Genomic DNA, 20424 nt, shown 5'->3' on the forward strand with positions numbered 1-20424 from the left:
AAGGTATATGTAGCCGCTATAGCGGCCCACCACGACACAGTGGATGGTAAGTCCCTAGGGAAGCACGACTTGATCATCAGGTTCCTCAGAGGCGCCCGGAGGCTGAATCCCCCCCAGCCCACACCTTTTCCCCTCATGGGATCTCTCCGCAGTCCTCCTTGGCCTTCGCGGAGCCCCCTTTGAGCCGCTACAGTCAGTCGAGTTGAAAGCCCTCTCCTTGAAGACGGCCCTCCTGATTGTGCTCACCTCCATCAAGAGGGATGGGGAACTGCAAGCATTTTCTGTCAGCGATACTTGCCTGGAGTTCGGTCCGGCAGATTCTCATGTGATCCTGAGACCCCGGCCGGGCTATGTGCCCAAGGTTCCCATGACCCCCTTCAGGGATCAGGTGGTGAGCCTTCAAGTGTTGCCCTGGGAGGAGGCAGGCCCAACCCTGTCGTTGCTGTGTCCGGTGCGTGCTTTGCGCACCTACTTGGATCACACGAAGAGATTTAGATGCTCTGAGCAGCTCTTTGTCTGCTTCGGCGGACAGCGGAAAGGGAACGCTGTCTCCAAACAGAGGCTTGTCCACTGGATTGTGGATGCCATCGCTCTGGCATACCAGGCCCAGGCCGTGCCCGCCCCTTTGGGAATATGTGCACACTCTACTAGGAGTGTGGCATCCTCATGGGCACTGGCCCATGGCACCTCTCTAGCAGACATCTGCAGAGCAGCGGGCTGGGCTACACTCAATGCCTTTTTAGAGATTTTACAATCTCCGGGTTGAGCCGGTTTCATCCTGTGTTTTGTCAGGTACAAACAGGTAGAGTTTGGTAATACGGAACAACTGGCCGGGTGTATCGGGTGTATACTGGGATAGGTGCTTCACGGGTGCCGATTACTCAGGTAACCCCCTGTGGTGTATTTTCCGCGGTACGGTCTCCCTGTCGGCAGACCTGCATCTCCCTTGGGCAGGGCCCTTTCTGCCCCCAGCCGCCGTGTTTGTAGAGCTCCTCCCCTTCGAGGCAGGACCTACCACCCCTTCCATGTGCAGCTGGTGAGCTCACGTGTCGTATTGCCACATGTTGACCTTCCTTTGAGCAGGATGTGGTCTCCGTGGGGTCTTTTCCCCCTGAAAGAATAGGAATGGAAAAGAACACCTTCCCCGATGTGTATAATAGCGTTAGATGGCCCTAGCCAGATCTAATACTCTGTGGAGAGAAAACATAGAGAGAAAAGGCCGCGGCTGGCGCGGCCTGCTCCCATGCTAGTTATGTCGCTTCCCCCCCTCAGGGATGTGGGGAACTACATGACGTCTTTTTGGGGCGTTGGGGGAGGTTACGTGCAGACTGATGCACCTGCTATCACGCATGCAGCAGCTTGCTTGCGCCTGCATCAGCATTTCACATAACACGGTTCACATGTTGTGCCGTTTTTCTATAGGGACCCCTAGTATCACTACATTGACACAACGTCGAGTGAGTGACAGAAGGGGAACGTCTTGGTTACTGACGTAAACTCCGTTCCCTGATGGAGGGAATGAGACGTATGTCCGGGGGAGTGATATGCAAATTCCACTCGCCAATTCTCATTGGCCTTTTCTCAAAAGAATATAGGTGTTCGGGGCTCTCAAGAGCGACCCCTAGTATCACTCCTTCGACACAACATCTCGTTCCCTCCATCATGGAACGGAGGTTATGACAGTAATCAAATGTATTTCTATGCAAAAAATGCAATTAAAAATAAGCTGTCTCAAAAGCTAATAGAGGAGATTATTTCATTACACAAGAAAGGTCATGGCTAAAAGTACATTTCCAAGGCACTTCAATTTCCAATAGACAAAGTTGGCTGCACCATTCATACATTTTTTAAATATGGTACAACAGCAACCATCTTGGAAGAAAGCAAAACTTCACCAAAGGAAATGTTGACTTGAATATTCAAGAAGTAATTAGGAAAGACCTGTGGAGTCCTGGAAGAAGGTTTTATAGACGTATGACACTAAACTGGAAATGAGTTTTAGACCCATGGGTCAGCAGTACGTCTGGAGTAAGATGACAAGGTGATAACAAGAATGACAACATCCCCACAGTCAAGCATGGAGGTGGGTCAGTCCTGTTATGGGAGTGTTTTGCAGCTGCAGGAAATGGCTATCCTGACTATGTGACTGACACAATGGATTCTTTCAGGTATCAGACCATTTTGGCATGAAAAATGTGATGCCTTCAGTGTGTAAATTGAAGCTCGGTGATCACTGGACTTTCCAGCAAGACAATAACACCAAAGATACATCCAAGTTGTCCAAAATCTGGTTCAGGGATAGGTCGTGGAATGTCCTTAAATGGCCCATTCAGTCCATCATTAAAATCCCATTGCAAACCTTCGTTGGGATTTCAAGGAAGCAGTGGCAGCACAGAAACCAAAGAATGTCAATGAGCTGGAAGCTTTTGCTCATAAGAAATGTATAAAAATTGTAATAGAGAGGTGTCCGAAGCCTGAGAACACTTACCTGAAACATTTATTTGCTGTTATTAAGGATAAAGGATGCTCCATAAATGATTGACTTTGGAGGTTGAATATTTTTGACATGACATTTGTGGAGAGAATTATTTTTTTTTTATTTAAAAATGTGGGTAAACTGAACTCTTTGTTCTCAAAATCACTCAAATGTGTATTAAAAACTTACTTTTACTGTTCACTGAGGTTTTAGTTGATTTGTTTTAATTCACATCACCAGAATGTATTGCTGGTCAGGGGGGTTGAATAATTTTGATTGCAACTGTAAATTGGGCTAGTGGACACAATTTAGTTTAGTGTCTTTAACAGGATATTTATTTTAAACAGATCATTAAGTGTGTACTGTAGATATTGTATTTATAACAAAGGTATTCATAATGCCTTATTTTGCTATGCTTTATGTCTTTTCATGCATTTTAATTAGAAACCCCTTCAGGGGTTTAATTATGGATAATGACCAACTGGCTGTACACTATTTCTTACATACTGTATCTGTGGTTACAATAATTTATCACTGATTAAGGTGTGTTATAAGGTACTATGAATGCATTGACAATAGCTTTATAATGTTATACTGTATATGGGTGTTTCTTTAATTCGGGCCCTGTGAATTTCTAGAAAGCAAAATCCTGTTAAAACATTTTTCAAACTTACTACTTTATTTAATTTGTCTACTAACAATGTCCAACAGAGTACTGTATGTACATGCATCGCAAGAAATTTATATAATTTTTTTCTGAAAGTTATTAACAAATTCCCACCACAGTGTCATTTCCATCACATCTCAAATTCTGTATTGTGTTTAATAGAATTTTGTGGTGGAAATGACATTATTTACTTTTTTTAAATAAAATTGCCAACTCTTTTGTCTTGGTAAGGCTAGTTTCATACCTAACAATTTATTTACCCTAAATACAATTACTGTAAATAATATTTTCACACTTTTTGCATAATTTGGCAAAATTATATCTTCACTGGAAATGATGCCCAATAAAAATATTCTGGTCAAAAGTGATATTTACCTTGACTTTTCTTTGATTTCTTCAAACATCACTTGTCTCATATTTCATCTCAAGCATGCACTTCACTGACTTTTTTGCCGAAGGTTAAAAAGTACACTAACTTTTGGAAAAACTTTTTTGGGACAAAATTGTTTGGTGTGATGGAAATGACACCACAACTGTGGGACAGATGTAATTTCTGAAAAATTGATAGAATTTTTTTTTTTTCACACAATATTGCACATTTTTATGTCCATTTAATTATCGTAGATTTAAACATGTATTAATTTGTATTTTTAAAGCGGATTTTCAGTTTAATATTGAAATAGTCAAATCTATATAAAAGGCATTTGAAAAGTACTAAAAATTTAATGATGAAGTCTTCAAGTTAGTTTTAATCTGACCTTCATAGAAAAAAAGAAAAAAGTTGAAATGGGTTAGTTTTAATAAAAATCAATCCCGGGGATATGAAATTGCCAGAGTTGAAGAAACACCCATATACAGTATATAGTTTCAGAAAAACATTAACCCATTTAGAAATGTACTGTTCTTACCTGCTCATCTGAAATGCCTGTCTGCTTTCTTCACCCTGAAAAACAACTCCTTTCTATGGATGCCTTTAACATACTCACTGACTCTACATATGACTCATGTGATATATTTCATGTTTTCTAAATTCATACGAAGGTTTTGTGTGGGTAATAGATGTATAGACTGAAATTGCACATGATGTCAGCCACTGACTGTGTCTTGTGAGACACAAAGTTTTATTCTTGCTGAGGGCGCTTGACTCTCTGAAAACCGAATCCTCCATCCATCCACATTTAAATCTCTGAATGCTTTATATCCCTTTGGAGACATATTACACTGGATATTTATTTGTAATAAAAAATGATAATTGCAAGGATTCACACCTGTGAATGGAAATCCGCCTCAGCTGTATCTAAAAAACATTTTAAAAAAATCATCATCCAGTAATAATAAACAACTGTGATTGGCCCATTCCTGGCCAGCGCTGAAAAAAGTAACAGGTACTACGGGACACGTCATCTAAGCTAGAGGGTTATAGCACAACACTATTTGGAGTGATACCAAATCGTAAAACGGAGGGGGGACTTTAGATTTTTGTCACGCATTTGCAAGGCATCTCATACTAAATAATTTTCAGCATTGATTAAAAAAATATATAAACAAAGAGGGGGGGACAAATCACCCCTTCACAGCATATCAGCCTTGCCCCTACCTAATTCTACTCCAATGATACAATGAATGAATTAATGAAATTCACTGAAGTTCTACTATTATTGCCTGACATAGATCTAAACAAATGACAATGCCTTCATTTATTATTTTTTGCTTTCCTGACCCCCTTTCACCAATTATTCAGCAATCGCCAACTATATTCAATCAACTAATCCAAATGAACAGTGATTAGCCATAGGAGCCACTACTGACTGACTAAGGGCTCATGGACAAGTTGAGAATGTTGTACAATTGCTTCAGAGTGGAACATCTTGTTTTAATTATCCATAATAAAAGCCATGGAGATAGCTATTCAGAGACTTGATTGAATTTGACATGGACAGGGCAAGCGTTTGTGAATGAAGATTACAGCAGTGCAATACTAATGACTATTCAAAAATATTAATTTCCATACTCTGGTTTTAACAGTCCATCCTCTGTAACTTTGTACAATGTCAAGGAACCAAATGTTTGGTTCTGTATTCTGGTACACATTGCATTTACGGGTGTCTTCGTAGAGCACAAGTTATAGATCTAGTTTTAAAACGAAGCAGTCTATTCGCCAAATGGCATTTTTCTGACAACAGTAAAGTGATACTTTACAGGAAGTATCACTCCAGCCAAATAAAAGGGGATTAATGGTTGTTTCAGCTGGCAGGGGCAATAAACAAGGAAACCAATTATAAGCAGCCACCAAAGCTGTGAAGACAACTTATTTTTTGTTGTGTTTTCTTTTGCTGTAGTCAAGATTTTATCCACTGGAACAAAACAAAAATACAAAAACATCTTTTTAGCTCTATCTTTCTGTCTCTGATGACACATAGATATCTCTAGTATTGGAAATGATGATAATCTGTCTCTTTATGGTGAGACGTTTTTTTCCACTAATGGCCTGAAGATATCCCATCTACCACAGTCCAACCTTTGTTATTAGTAGTTTTTTTAAAAGTCTGCCGAAAATTTCACTAAAGCACAGTACTGTATGTTGATAGTGGAGTGGATGCATGCATGCAGAAATTTCAATCGCAAGGGCATACATATGAAACAAATAAGACCTCTTTAATATCTCAGTTGTTTCTCCTTGAAGTCAATGAGATTAAATGGAGCCTTTTGCTTTAGATTTCCAGTTAACTTTCAGAAGCCCTCTCTCATCTGTCTACAATATAAGTGTGTATGTGCGGTGGATTTACAGCCAGCATTCTGTTTGTTAATTTAGCTTACAGTAGTCCTAGTTTCAATGCATTTAAACAACTCCTGTCTTCTGTGATACACAGTTTAGAGCTTAATCTGCAAGTGCAGCTAGAGATACCAGCTCATCCTTGCATAAATCCCCCCAAACAGTCTCTCAGGATGGAGAAATAAGACACCAGTAAAGGTAAGAAAAATTCCGACTGTCATCAATAGATCCCCCTTGCCTCACTTCCCAGGGAATGTTTATCAGTTAGCCAAACGGCCGTATTGCATATTGACTGAGGTGCCATAACCTCGAGCTGACACAATAGTGGAGGCCTCTAACCTCAAAGCAGAACGATTGCCCCTAGTGCACGTTTTTCTCATCGCTTTGAAGTGTTCATTGTTTATAGGGCCTGTATTTTTTAAGCTGGTTGTGTCCTTTTGTCTGGCCTCAAGGGAGATGTCAGTAGATGCAGCTATTGGTTTAAAAAACAAAGAGGAATGGGTGAATCTCACAAAAACATGTCCAGGTCATATTCCACCATAAAAGAAAAGAAATCAGTTATATTTTGCATAAAGAGAAAATGAAGCCAGTTTTTTGGACCATTAATATTTTTTGTATTTATTACAATTTAGCATTCTAAATTCTCATTTTCGTAATAAATCTGGATGTTTTAGGCCACGTCCACACTAATCCATATTTGTTTGAACATGCATTGATTTAGCTATGTTTACGCCTCTAATCCACAACAGAATGCCATTTTCCATTACCGAAAATGGAGCGTTTAAAAAAAAAAAAAGCTCTCTTGTATCGCATACTTTGCAAAAACGATAACTTTCGAAAACTGAAAATGGATTAGTGTGGATGAGGCCTTATGAGGTGGATTTCTTAAAATTCCTATTATTCACCATGGTAATTCTCATTAGATTACTGTAACATAGTCATTTTTTGCTGTATTTCAGTGATAAGAATACTGTTTTACGATTAATTTTAATTCAAAAACTTTGGTAACACTTCACAATAAAGTGAAGGCATTAGGTGTCATGAAATAACAATGAACAATATTTTTTACAGCTTTATTAATCTTGGTTAAAATGTGTTTTATAAAAAATGTCATTGTTTATTGTTGATTCATGATGCATTAACTAATGTTAACGTATACAACTTTTAATTTGAAAAATGTTTTAGCGTGTGTTGAAGATAACATTAACCAAGATTAAGATCAAGTGCTGCAAAAGTATTGTTCATTGTTAGTTCATGTTAACTAATGTAGTTAAGTAATGTTAATAGGGTTGGGTATTGATACAGATTTCCCGATTCGATTCTGATTCACAAGCTCCCGATTCGATTCTGATCTCGATTTGATTCGATTCGATATATATTCATATGGGTACATTTCTGTTACAATGTTCATTTTGCTTACTTATGAATGAAAGTCTCTCTCAGTTAATGCTCTTAATTATAAAGAAACCTTCTTTATCAACCCTAGGTACAATTTGAAAATATTAATTTTACATATTATATTTTATCATTGGTTTTTCATCAAGTTGATCACATTTTAGCTTTTAAAAGATGTTAAAATTCAGTCTATTCCATCAATTAATGTCTTGAAATTGCACATAAAATGTTGCATATATACCGTTTTATTTACTTGCATAATTTGTTCTTTTTACAAGTATTTACATTGATTTTTAGAACACGCTAAATCGGTACTGTCTCTTTAAGACTACCAGCCAGTGAGTGCATATAATGAGAGAAGACATTGTTAGTCGCATAGTGCCAGATTTACTTGCATTATAGAGGGTTGACAAATAAAGTTAAAGATCGATCTTGGGATTTAAGAATCGATATCGAGATCGTTCAAACGAAGATCGCGATGCATTGTAAAATCTATATTTTTACCCAGCCCTAAGTGTTACCAATACATTAAATACTATAAATACTTTAGAATTGATATAATATAATTTCATTTATTTTTAATTATTTATTTATTTATTTATTTATTATTTATTTATTTATTTTGCAATACAGTAAGGTTAATAAAATGTTTTTTTGTTTTTGTTTTTTGTATTACGGTAATGAGAATTTGGTGTGAAATGTGAAAATCTTTTATTTTCTTTAAGCAAAATAAAATGTATTATTTCTTTCTATTGATTTTGCAGTGAAATATGATCATGAAAATAATAAAAACATTCAGATAATTTTGATCTTTCAATTATAGTGCTGAAAAGTAAAATTATTCGCTTACCAAACAAATGAAATGCATTTATCACATATATTTTAAATTTGTTCAAATCAGACTTTCCTGTTTTCTCATTGATATGTTTTCACTGAAGAACCTTTTTGTGTTTTATATAACCTTTATATCATTCATACGTACCTCCAGAAATGTATGAAGTTGTAATGCATTTGTAAATCATCCCAAATTCTCCTCTGAAATACGCACACTGTGTAGTGTTGCCAGATTGAATATTGTAGGTTCAAAGAGAAGCATAACGCCCCCCTCTGGCACATTCCAGCATTTTGCATAGCAGCAATGCTTTTTTCATAGTGCACATCATGTCTCCATTGTAGTGTTAATAAGCACATAAAGATTTGCTTTCGGAAAAAGAAGTGTAGAAATTACAGCAGTTATTTCTAGACACTTTAAACTCTCCATCAGAGCAATTTTATATCACACTAATGTCGATTTCAACCAATATAGTACATTTTGAGGCGATAACTTCTCGTTATGAAACAAGATTACAACTGTAATGTAATTTTGATTTGAATCCAAAAACATTTCCTTTTGCTTAGCAGCCTAAATGCACCTTAATTCATAACAGAGCATTGTTATTTGCATGCTTTTCTCACTCATTCTCTCCTCTCTCTCCCTCTCCACTGTGTGTTTGAAAGAGCCGGGTGTATATTTGTCCGTTCACAAGCCCTCTACACTAAGATTGGAATTCTCCTTTCTCATTACCAATCTTAATAGACTCCTTCGACCTCCCTTCCAGTCTCTGATATTATCTGATCCGTAGAATTAATTAATTATAGCCCAAATTTTATAGATTATTAAAAATAGCATAAGTAATAGTGTATTATCTCAAGCTGTCAAGTTTAATAGTCAACATTGTCTTGGCACCTCTTATCAGTGTGAGACACCCGGTCAGAATATTGATTTCTAGTCGTTTTAACCATCATCTGCTGTTGTGATGGAGAATTGTCAGCCTTTTACTACTCTGTGCTCATTTAAAATCATTAGATTGCTTCTGACGCTTCGACTGAAGATGTCTTTTCTCCCAGAGCAATGTAACGACACAATATTTTATACTGTGTAAAGCGACATAGAATGGTGCAGTTGTGTTGTCCCTGCAGAAAAAAGCAATAGCAGCACAGTTTTATAGAATGTGGAGTTGGTTTAGATCACTCTTATTTAGAGCTGAAAGAAGTCAACAAAAAGATCATTTTGTGTTCTAAATATCTGTTCTATTTTTCTTCATGATTATAACCCAGCTACTTTCAATCTGTCAGAAAGAGTCATGGATCTAAAATATGTTAACATTTAAATATTTTCAGCTGCTTTTTGATATATAAAGTATCTTGCAGTCTATAGTTCTTAAAGTTCACCCAAAAATGAAAATTCTATCATCATTTACTCACCCTCATGTTGTTCCAGAGCTGTATCAAAAAGTTATTCTCAGTTACCATTCACTTTCAATGCATCTTTTTTCCATGCAATGAAAGTGAATGGTGACTGAGGCTAACATTCTGCGTAACATCTCCTTTTGTGTTCCGTGGAAGAAAGAAAGTCTGAAACAACATGAGGGTGAGTAAATGATGGCAGAATTTTCATTTTTAAATACCTTAAACTCAGATTAATCCACAGAGGTTATTCTGGTCAGTTTTAATGTTTTATATTACCATATGCCACTTAAAAGAATGTAGACGTGTGCATTTTAAAATTAATAGCTGGATCAAACTGAAAGAGGTTGGTAAAATGATACAGAATTAGGAACTGAAAGTGTCAGAAGGCTTGTGTGTTTGAGATGCTGTTGAAGGGGCGTCTTGGTTATTCAGTTGTCAATAATGAACATGTTATTGTCAATGATCTTCTCACTTGATGTAGGTTGAGGCCGTGAGGCAGTTGGTTCAATGTATTTTGTGGGTTGGGATGCAATTTACATGCAAATTGTCATGCATAATATGATTAAATTGCCAAAATCTTTCAATGTGCCTCTGGGAGAACCTTCTAATTACAACAGCAATTCTCCAATCAGCTGGCAAACCAGTCTGACCGACTCAACAGCCAAATTAATTGTGTCTTCATGGATAGACATGTCTGCATTTAATAAATGACTGAAGTCAATTTAGGTTTTAAGGAACAAATACAAGAATTTCTCATTGTAAAACATCAGATTCCTTTTTTATTTTCTCCCCAATTTGGTACGCCCAATTCCCAATGCGCTCTAAGTCCTCGTGGTGGCGTAGTGACTTGCCTCAATCTGGGTGGCGGAGGACGAATCTCTGTTGCCTCCGCATCTGAGACCATCAATCTGCACATCTTATCACCTGGCTTGTTGAGCGTGTTACCACGGAGACATAGTGCGTGTGGAGGCTTCACGCTATTCTCCGCGGCATCCACGCACAACTCGCCACATGCCCCACCGAGAGCGAACCACGTTATAGTGACCACGATGAGGTTACCCCATGTGACTATACCCTCCCTAGCAACTGGGCCAATTTGGTTGCTTAGGAGACCTGGCTGGAGTCACTCAGCACACCCTGGATTCCAACTCACGACTCCAGGGGTGGTAGTCAGCGTCAATACTCACTGAGCTACCCAGACCCCAAACATCAGATTCTTAAAATATTGTATCTGGATGATGACTTTGATGAATGGCTCAGGTTGACTTTAAGGAATATTCCTGTTTCAAAACAAGTTAAGCTTAATCGAAAGCATTTGTGGCATAATGTTGATTACCACAAAAATTTATTTTGACATGCCCCTCCTTTTCGTGAAAAATAGCAAAAATTTGTGTTACAGTGATGCACTTACAATGGAAGTGAATGGGGCCAATTGGTAAATGTTAAAATACTCACTGTTTTAAAAGTATGGCCACAAGATGTAAACAATATGTGTGTTAACATGATTTTAGTGTCATAAAATCACTTACTAACCTTTTCTGAGTAAAGTTATAGCCAATTTTACAATTTCTTTGCCATGAAGACGTTATGTCAACAAATCCAAAAACCTTTAAATTACTGTAAAAATTACAATTTAAACAACTTTACAGATCAAATGATACACAAGTTTTAACATAAGAATTAATGTAAGTGCTTTTATAAAATTATAAGCTTCACATTTGTGCCTTTAAACCCTCCAAAAATTGGCCCCATTGACTTCTGTTGTAAGTGCCTCACTGTAACCTCGGTCTGAGCAGCATAGTGAAATGTTTTAAAGTATGTTTATGAGAAGATGGTTATTAACATTTTGCTTATAGCTGTTTTCAAACGTCTCAGAAGTGATACCTTAGTAATGCAAAGCACAAAATTTTCATTTTTAGCATGTGAAATTGGGAAACACACATGGGAAAACCTATTATGATCATTATTATTCAAATCCTAGATAGATCAGATTAAAAGTTAAATGTCACGGTCTCTGATGCTGCAATATTGTTGAAGAGGCTTATATCGTGACTCCCTGGGGTGCGGTCATGATGGGATAATCATGTTCATCCTTACAGCTGATTGTTTTACACATTATTTTGTGCAACTTTTAATTTCTTGCTTCCAAAGGATCATTGCCTTCAGTAATTGCAAAGAACTGACCTTGTTCTTGTCACCCGGTCTGAACCAGATGAAAGAATATTCAATTTTGTCACACTTTTATGACGGTTTTTCGTGTAAACTGCACCATTAGGCTTTTGCATTGAATGTTATTATAAGCATCAATTCTTAAAGGAATATTCTGGGTTCAAAACAAGTTAAGTTCAATCGACAGCATATACAGCATAATTTTGATTACCACAAAAATCATTTCAACATGTCCCTCCTTTTCTTTAAAAAAGCAAAAATCTGGGTTACAGTGAGGCACTTACAATGGCAGTAATGGGGTTAATACATAAACATTCAAATACTCACTGTTTCAAAAGATAGACACAAGATGGTATGGAAGCTCTGAACCACACTGTGGAAAAAAATAATAATATTTACTAGGTGAATATTTTTTTTTATAAATTTTTTTTTTTCGTTTAGGTGTCTTAGTGCCTTCCTGAGCCTCTGTCATACAAACAAAATTGGCCAATTTTTTTTTTTTTTGCTCTCTCTAAAAATGCGTTTTGTCTGTCAAAAAAAACTTTTCTAAAAAAAATTTTCTCTGTAATTTTTTTTTTTTCTGCTTAATTTTTTTTCTCATGAGTTGCCTCTTGAGGAGAGAAAAAAAAAATTTGAGAGAGAGAAAAAATATTTTTTTAGAGAGCTTTTTAGAAAGAAACCTATTTTTTTAAACTGATTTGTTTTTCTATTTTTATACAGAAAACATATTTTTAGAGAGAAAAAAATTTTTAGGAAAAACAAAATCCAAACAGAAACCCTTTTCCTAACCCTTTTAGAGAGAAAAGAAATGGTTGGACTTGGAAGGCACTAAGACACCTAACAAAATTCACCTATTGAATTTTTGTTTTCACTGCAGGGCTTCAGTCAGACGTAAACAATATGCGTTTAATTTGATGTTAGTGTGATAAAATCGCTTACTAACCTTCTCTGTGTAAAATTATATCCAATTTTACAGCTTCGTTGCCATGACTATGTAATGTTGTAAACCTTAAAAGGACTGTAAAAATTCAAATTTAAACAACTTTATAGCTCAAATAATACATGAGTTTTAACAAAAGAATTAATGCAAGTAAGGATGTAACCACATATCAGGATTTGGGAACGTAATAATTTAATAATCAACCATGGAAAATCCCAATAGAGCACTATTATGAATATTGGGAGGGACATGTACCCCTCAATGCAGGGCCGTAGCTAGTGGGGTGAAAGGTGGTAACGTTTCTAGGGGCCCAAAGGTCCAGGGGACCCCACAACAAATTCTAAACTGTATTTTTTAATAATCAGTCAGTCAGGGGGCCCTGATTACCTTGCTACGGCCCTGCCTCAATGTCTATAGTGGTTACGGCCCTGAATGTAAGTGCTTTTATAAAATTATAAGCTTCACATTTCTGCCTTTAAACCCTCCAAATATGGGCCCCATTCACTTCCATTGTAAGTGCCTCACTGTTACCTCGATTGTTGCTATTTTTAAAGAAAAGCAGAGACAAGTTGAAATTATTTTTTGTGGTAATCAACATTATGCCACAAATGCTGTCGATTGAGCTTAACTTTTTTTTTTTTTTTTTTTTACCTGGAATATTCCTTTAAGTTAAGAAAACTTAAGAGTCTTCGTTCTCTTTAACTAAAGAAAGCTGTAAGTAAACAAACAAAGTCTTGTTTGATATTTGAGTGGGGTGGTACATCATGTGTTGAAGATATCCTTAAAAATATATTCGAAAAACAGTCAACGATTAAATATAAGCTTCTATCTGTTGTAAATGCCTCTGTTTTGTTGTAGTTGCTCTACTAAGTGCATTATAAAGACTCACTCACTGCTAACCACTCCAAGACTGCTTTTAAGTGCCCCATTTTCTCATTAATTTCTCTGGAAACAATCATTATCCTAATCTTAACCCAGTCCGGGAAGATGGGAGTGAGAAAGTAAGGGAAAATAAGCTTTTTTAGTGACTTTCCAGTCCAGTGCTCCCACATTGGGTGTGAGTTGACAGCTGTGTATATCAGGAACCACATCATCAGAGGGAGATAATAGGCTATTAGAGGCATGGGATTAATTTGTAGCCAATTACCACTCACAGTAGAATATGAATGCATAAATAAGCCATGGCTTGTGTCTAAGTTTTTGACAATGATCATAGCAGTGTGAAGAGGAGGAGGGGGAGCCAGCCAGGCGTGTGTGTGTGTGTGTGTGTGTGTGTGTGTGTGTGTGTGTGTGTGTGTGTGTGTGTGTGTGTGTGTGTGTGTGTGTGTGTGTGACATAAACGTTGGGGTGTCCTAAGGGAATGGCTCAAACCCAAAAAGGACCTGAACAGGGGGAACATCAGCATCAACACCCAGAGACCGGCTGGATCAACTCCTGAACGGAGACCAGCTGAAGCGCAGCATCCAACTGGCATTTAAACAGCGCACTGCACTTACTTATACGTATTTTCAACATTATGTCTCATGTTGAAGAAACACAGTAATAGTAAATACTAGTCTGAAAGCTGTCCTGCCCTCTGGAGAGCTATGAACAGGGAGAAGGTGCAGGTCGGCGACTCCATCGTGCCTCCCGCGCCCGGCGTGATCGTGGTCGCTCCGCAGGACGGCATGGACGAGAAGCGCCTCGCTGCCGCTGAATTGCCGGTGTTTTCTTGCGCCGGAGGGAGAGACGCGTTACCAGCGGAGAGTCGAGACAGCTCACCGCGACACGAACCTGCGCCCGCGGGCGCGCCGCCAACCGTTCACCGGACCACCTCGTTCTCGGTTCTGGACATTTTGGACCCGAATAAATTTACTAGTAAGAGGCAAGCGCCTAACAGGACAGAATTCGCGTTTGGTGCAGAAAACAGGGGAAGCGATGACTCGAATCACACAATCGAGCACAAGTCTTATCCAGAGGACTACGACTGTAAAAAATCATCGGGAATTTTAAGTAAGTATAACTGTTTTTATTACGTTCATATTATTACACTTGGGTAGTTTACATAACATGTGCATTTAGCCCACCTTTCTAAAAAAAAATAAAAAATAAAATGTAGGTTTAGGTTAGGTTTAAAATTGATATGATGCAAAGTTATTTGACTTATGGAAAGTATTTGAAAATTATTTTCCAATAAATGAAAGTATATGAATGTAAAAGAGAAAGTGTATATGTAACATCATTTTTAATCAGCCTTTTGCAGTTCGTTTATATAGTTCAGAGGTGTGATAAATATTTTTTTAAAGCACACATATTTCATGTAGTCTGTCAGTTAATAAGAGGCCATACAACTGCATTCAAAATTATTATATAAACATTTAAAAAATAGTTTTGGATGAAGTATAGCATATCCCAATGGATGACACCTGCTTGACATGCCTTATCAACTGCCCACATCTATTCTGTTTTTATGATTTTAAAATCCAGCTTTTATAAAAATAAAAATTATATATATATATATATATATATATATATATATATATATATATATATATATATATATATATATATATATATATATATAAAACATCTGTTTTAATTGTTAACAAATATACAAACAGGCCTTAAACCTCCAGAACAACGTCTTTTTTACAGAAGATAAAAGAAACGAAAACTGCAAGGTTATTAAAATCCTTGTAAAGTTGTTCTTTAAATCGTGTGTTTAGTCTGAGATTTTTATATTTTTTATTTTTTTATTTTTTTGGAGTGAAATGAGGGTCAATTAGAAAATGTCAAAACTTTTCTGTCATTCCTGAGACTGGTTGAAACTTAATAAATAAACGTAATTTTTTTTTTTTTTTTTTTTTTATCATGTGTTTTTCAGGTAAACAACTTTAAGTCAGATGAGTCCTAAGTTTAAGACTTATTTTCCAGCATTATAGTTGTGCTGATCCAGCACCTTTTGCTGTTTTGGGAGACCCGTGATCGATATCTCCCCTAATAAGTATAATAGGGTTTAATCTAGTAATTATCCGAATTTTGGCCCTGTAATTTAGATGTTGCGAGTCACTTTGCAAGCTGCCTGAAAGAGATATACTCATTTCTATAATAGGATATCGACCAGTCTGTACCAGCTCCCACCATTATCAGTGTCTTTACGCAGGAACTCGCGTTAAATTAAACGCAATCGAATAGCTGTAATTGTTTTTGTTCTCTCTCTCTCTCTCTCTTCTTTAGATATTTTAGTGCTTTGTCTTGACTCTAAATGTTGAAAATAGAAAGGACTGTCTCAGGCAGTAGCTTCATGACCATCATCTTATCTTCTGCGCCTGTATTTGCAAGGACAAATATGTGTCAACCACTATGATTGATTGGAGGCAACGCGCGCAAGCAATTTTCAATAAACAGTAATTGTAGGCTGCAATAATTTGATAAGGTTTGTGCTGTTTTTAACAGCCGCTTTAAATGGATGAGTAAATTGAGAATTATCGATTGGACGACCATGCTATGATTTAAGATGTCAAGAGGAATTGACAAGCCAAAGGAAGTGACATCTATTCATTCTTCACTTAAAATAAAGGGGTAAAAAGTCCAGCAAAACAGCAAAAAAAAAAAAAAAAAAAAAAAAAATATATATATATATATATATATATATATATATATATATATATATATATATATATATGCTATTTTTGCTGGTTTATATATATATACAATTATATAAATTATTGAGGTACGGCTGTGTTAGAATTTAAACTTAGTTTATAAAAATTGTAAACATATTAATCTCTTAAAAGCTTTAACGAAACGTTCAGGCCTGTGTGTAGCCTATTGTTTAATACAATCAATAAAAAATAACAAAATAATTTCTACCAATCGAAATCACTGTCCAATATTTTGTGAAAATAGTTTTTAGAAAAATTAAAATGAGAAAATATATAGCTGATTGAAATATATATATGCAACAATTGAGATGTCCACTATTAAATAAGAAATATCAAATATTGATATATTGAGTTTTTAATTATACTCATTTAATTACAAATTACATTACATAATAATTTATAAAAGTAGGTTAACCTGCAGTCTAAAAATATGGGGTTGTTTTTAGCCCAGCTGCTGTTTAAATATGGGACAGAAGAACACACATTGGTCTAAATTAACCCAGCAAAAGGGTTATTTATTCAACCCAAATGCTGGATCATTTTTACAGGAATGCTGGGTTAATTTGATCTCATGTGGGTTCATATTTTCAGATTGTTTCATCCTTAAAAAAAAATATTGTAAAATAAACCACACCATAAACAAATGTGTAAACATGATAGCTTCTTTATTTTGGATGAATAGAAATACATGTCATAATTACATTTGAACTCATTTTACAAACGTTTTAATAAACAGCATGTAGAACAATAAAGTAACGTTTATAATTAATGTTAAATACACTAGGCATTAAAAACATGAACGTATTAACAATATCTATTGTATTATTAAAAAGACAGTTCACCCAAAAATAAAAAATCTCTCATTTACTCACCCTCATCCCAGATGTGTATGACTTTCTTCTGCTTCTAAAATTAATTGTTTTTGTTCAAAATATCTCAGCTCTGTTGGTCCATTCTGTGGCCAGAACTTTGAAGCTCCAAAAAGTACATAAGTGCAGCAGAAAAGTAATCCATAAGACTCCAGTGGTTAAATCCATGTCTTCAGAAGTGTTATGATAGATGTGGGTGAAAAACAGATCAATATTAAAGTCTTTCTTACTCTAAATCACCACCTTCACATCTGAAAGAAAAACTAAACAGGTGCCACGTGTGGCTTTTAGATGTGAAAGTGAAGATTTATAGCAAAAAAAGGGACTTAAATATTGATCTGTTTCTCACTTTCACAGTCATTTAACCACTGGAGTCATATGGATTACTTTTATGCTGCATTTATGTGCTGTTTGGAGCTTCAAAGTTCTGGTCACCATTCACTTGCATTGTATGGACCAACAGAGCTGAGATAATCTTCTAAAAATCTCCATTTGTGTTCTGCAGAAGAAGGTAAATCGTACACATCTGGGATGATCTGTGAGTGAGTAAATGATGAGAGAATTTTAATTTTTGGGTGAACTGTCCCTTTAAATGTTACTTATAATTCTAGTGTCTATTACTAGAAATCTTGTTGATACCGAACTCATGTCAGCGTGTGTTTATCTGTTTATCAAATGTGCATTAAAGGAATATTCCGGGTTCAATACAAGTTAAGTTCAATTGACAGCAGTTGTGGCATAATGTTGACTACCACAAAAAATAATTTCGACTATTCCCTCTTTTTCTTCAAAAAACAAAAAAACTAAAATTAAAGTTACAGTGAGGCACTTACAATGCAGATGAATGGGGCCAATTTTGATAGGGTTTAAAAGCAGAAATGTGAAGCTTATAATTTTATAAACGCACTTACATTAATTCTTCTGTTAAAACTCATGTGTTATTTGAGCTGTAAAGTTATGATTTACGGCGTTACGTCATCGTGGCTACGCATTTTACACAGAAAAGGTTATTTAGCTATTTTATGACACTAAAATCATGTTAACAGGCATATTGTTCACCTCTTGTGGCTATACTTTTAAAACAGTGAGTGTTTTAATGTTTACGAATTGGCCCCATTCACTTCCATTGTAAGTGCCTCACTGTAACAGAGTTATTTTGCCTTTTTAAGAAAAGGAGTTACAAGTCCAAAGTAATTTTTTATTAATCAACACTATGTCCTAAATGCTGTCGACTGATCTTAACTTGGCAATATTCCTTTAAACCCTTTTTCTAAATGGATGCGTTAAGATGAGTTTTGATGCCAATGTTTTGTGTTTCTACAGAGGATGGGTTCGTGTTCCGATCAGATGAATGTGAGAATGATTTTTCCCGAGGGAATCAGTCAGACTGCGATCTTCAGGATGATTTGTGCAGCGAGGAGAGCAGCGCCATGACTGGAAACAACGACGCTGAATTTGGACAGCATGAGGACGACGACCCGTTAAATAAAAGCCCGGACGGACAGCAGAATCAGCAATCCTCCTCAAACGGACAGAGTCACCCAACCAAACCCAAACGGAAGCGCTCCGGCTCGGACTCAAAGTCTGGCAAACCCAGAAGAGCCCGGACTGCGTTCACGTACGAGCAGCTGGTGGCTCTGGAGAACAAATTCAAGTCGACGCGCTACTTGTCCGTGTGCGAACGGCTCAATCTGGCGCTGTCCTTGAGTTTGACAGAGACCCAGGTGAAAATATGGTTTCAGAACCGCCGGACCAAGTGGAAGAAACAGAACCCGGGCGCGGACACGAGCGCACCGACCGGCGGGAACGGAGTGGGACCGAATGGCCCGAGCAACGGTTTGGGGAGCCTAAGTCCGCTGAGCCAGTCTCCTCCTATGGGCGGCCACCTGTCCATGCACACCAGCTATCCGGGTCACACGCCCGGAGGACTAGTCTGCACCACCCAGTTGCCCTTTCTACCGGGTCATGCAGTACTGTCACCCTTCATGCTGGGCTCTCAGACTTATGGAGCGCCAACATTTTACGCGCCGCACTTATAAGAACAGAACTTTAGGAGACACACAAATGTCCAGTCAAATTTGACAGAACGTTTTAACTTGAAGCACTATGGTGTTACAGATTGCAAAGACACTGGGATAGGTTTGTCTTGAAAAGCTCAAATATATTTCAACCTTGCTGCACTGTGGCAAACCCAGAGTTGTGTTTACGAATAATTTTCCTCATGTCCGCCCGGCAATATGATTATACATGCTAATAATTCGATTACATTTCAGTTTGCTTCCTTTTGATAAAATGTGACTATTTCTCTAGGTCAGACTGTAAATAATCAGTTATTATGAATATGTGTTTAGACATTATCTTTGAATGCATATGCAAATGTTGTAGGGAATAAAACAGATTATGTAATGAAAAGGAATGCGCTTGTTCCACTGAAATCTTGTACAAATATAGGCCTAATGAAAGGTTTATCTTGATTTTTATTTTAAGGGTGTGAGACATTATTTATGTCAGAAGTTGCATAGACATCTCACACTGAAAAGGTTGCAATAAAATTACACATAAGAAATCAGATGGCAACTATTAAGGTTTATTAACGTAATGTAAAATGTAGTTTTATATGATCTTGCAATACTGAATATTTAAAGAATATTAGAAGTTTAACAGCTGTGACGAAAAACAAATGAAGCGCTTTTAATTTCGATGTGAGAAACTCGAACAAATATTTACACAGAAAGTTTTTTTTTTCCTCCTTAAGTGTTATAGCTCAATCTGCAATCGATGATGTTAAGATTTACCTAATCATCTTTATTTTCAGTTAACTAATATCTAAGAACGAATGATAAGAAATGATATTGAACATTTGTAACAAAACACACCTTTTAATTTTTTAGAAAAAGGCACATATTGTAGTAGTCCTGATTATGGATGTTTAGCTCACTAATGACATAATATCCTCTTTAAATTGGCTTATTGATTTGATAGTTGCTTAAATATCCAATTACTTGTCAGTTGTCCACTGCCTTTTTAAAATCCATGTACTGAAATATTTCGATCACACTATCATTTTGTGTTGGTTTAAAATATTTTTGCACAACATATATGAGCTTTTTTTGGTATTAAAGTAATTAGACATTAATGTAAGGGTTTTTAATATGGTATATTCTACTAAATTAGTAATGCAATTTGTGCACACTATTAATTTTTATGTTCTCCAAATCATTCAAACGACATATTCTATTATGCATCTCCTTGATGAAGTGAT

The 20424-nt window shown here is 36.5% G+C and overlaps 1 protein-coding gene across 1 annotated transcript; it reads left to right on the plus strand.

Moving 5' to 3' along the window:
* Positions 1 to 14180: 14180 nt before the first annotated feature.
* Positions 14181 to 19201, plus strand: LOC127412853 (NK1 transcription factor-related protein 1). The gene is made up of 2 exons (XM_051649525.1): positions 14181 to 14641; positions 18486 to 19201. The coding sequence occupies exons 1-2, from the start codon at positions 14236 to 14238 to the stop codon at positions 19199 to 19201; spliced, it is 1122 nt and encodes a 373-aa protein (XP_051505485.1). The 5' UTR covers positions 14181 to 14235.
* Positions 19202 to 20424: the final 1223 nt, after the last annotated feature.

Source organism: Myxocyprinus asiaticus, chromosome 22 (genome assembly GCF_019703515.2).
Source record: "Myxocyprinus asiaticus isolate MX2 ecotype Aquarium Trade chromosome 22, UBuf_Myxa_2, whole genome shotgun sequence".
NCBI classification, from domain to species: Eukaryota; Metazoa; Chordata; class Actinopteri; order Cypriniformes; family Catostomidae; genus Myxocyprinus; species Myxocyprinus asiaticus.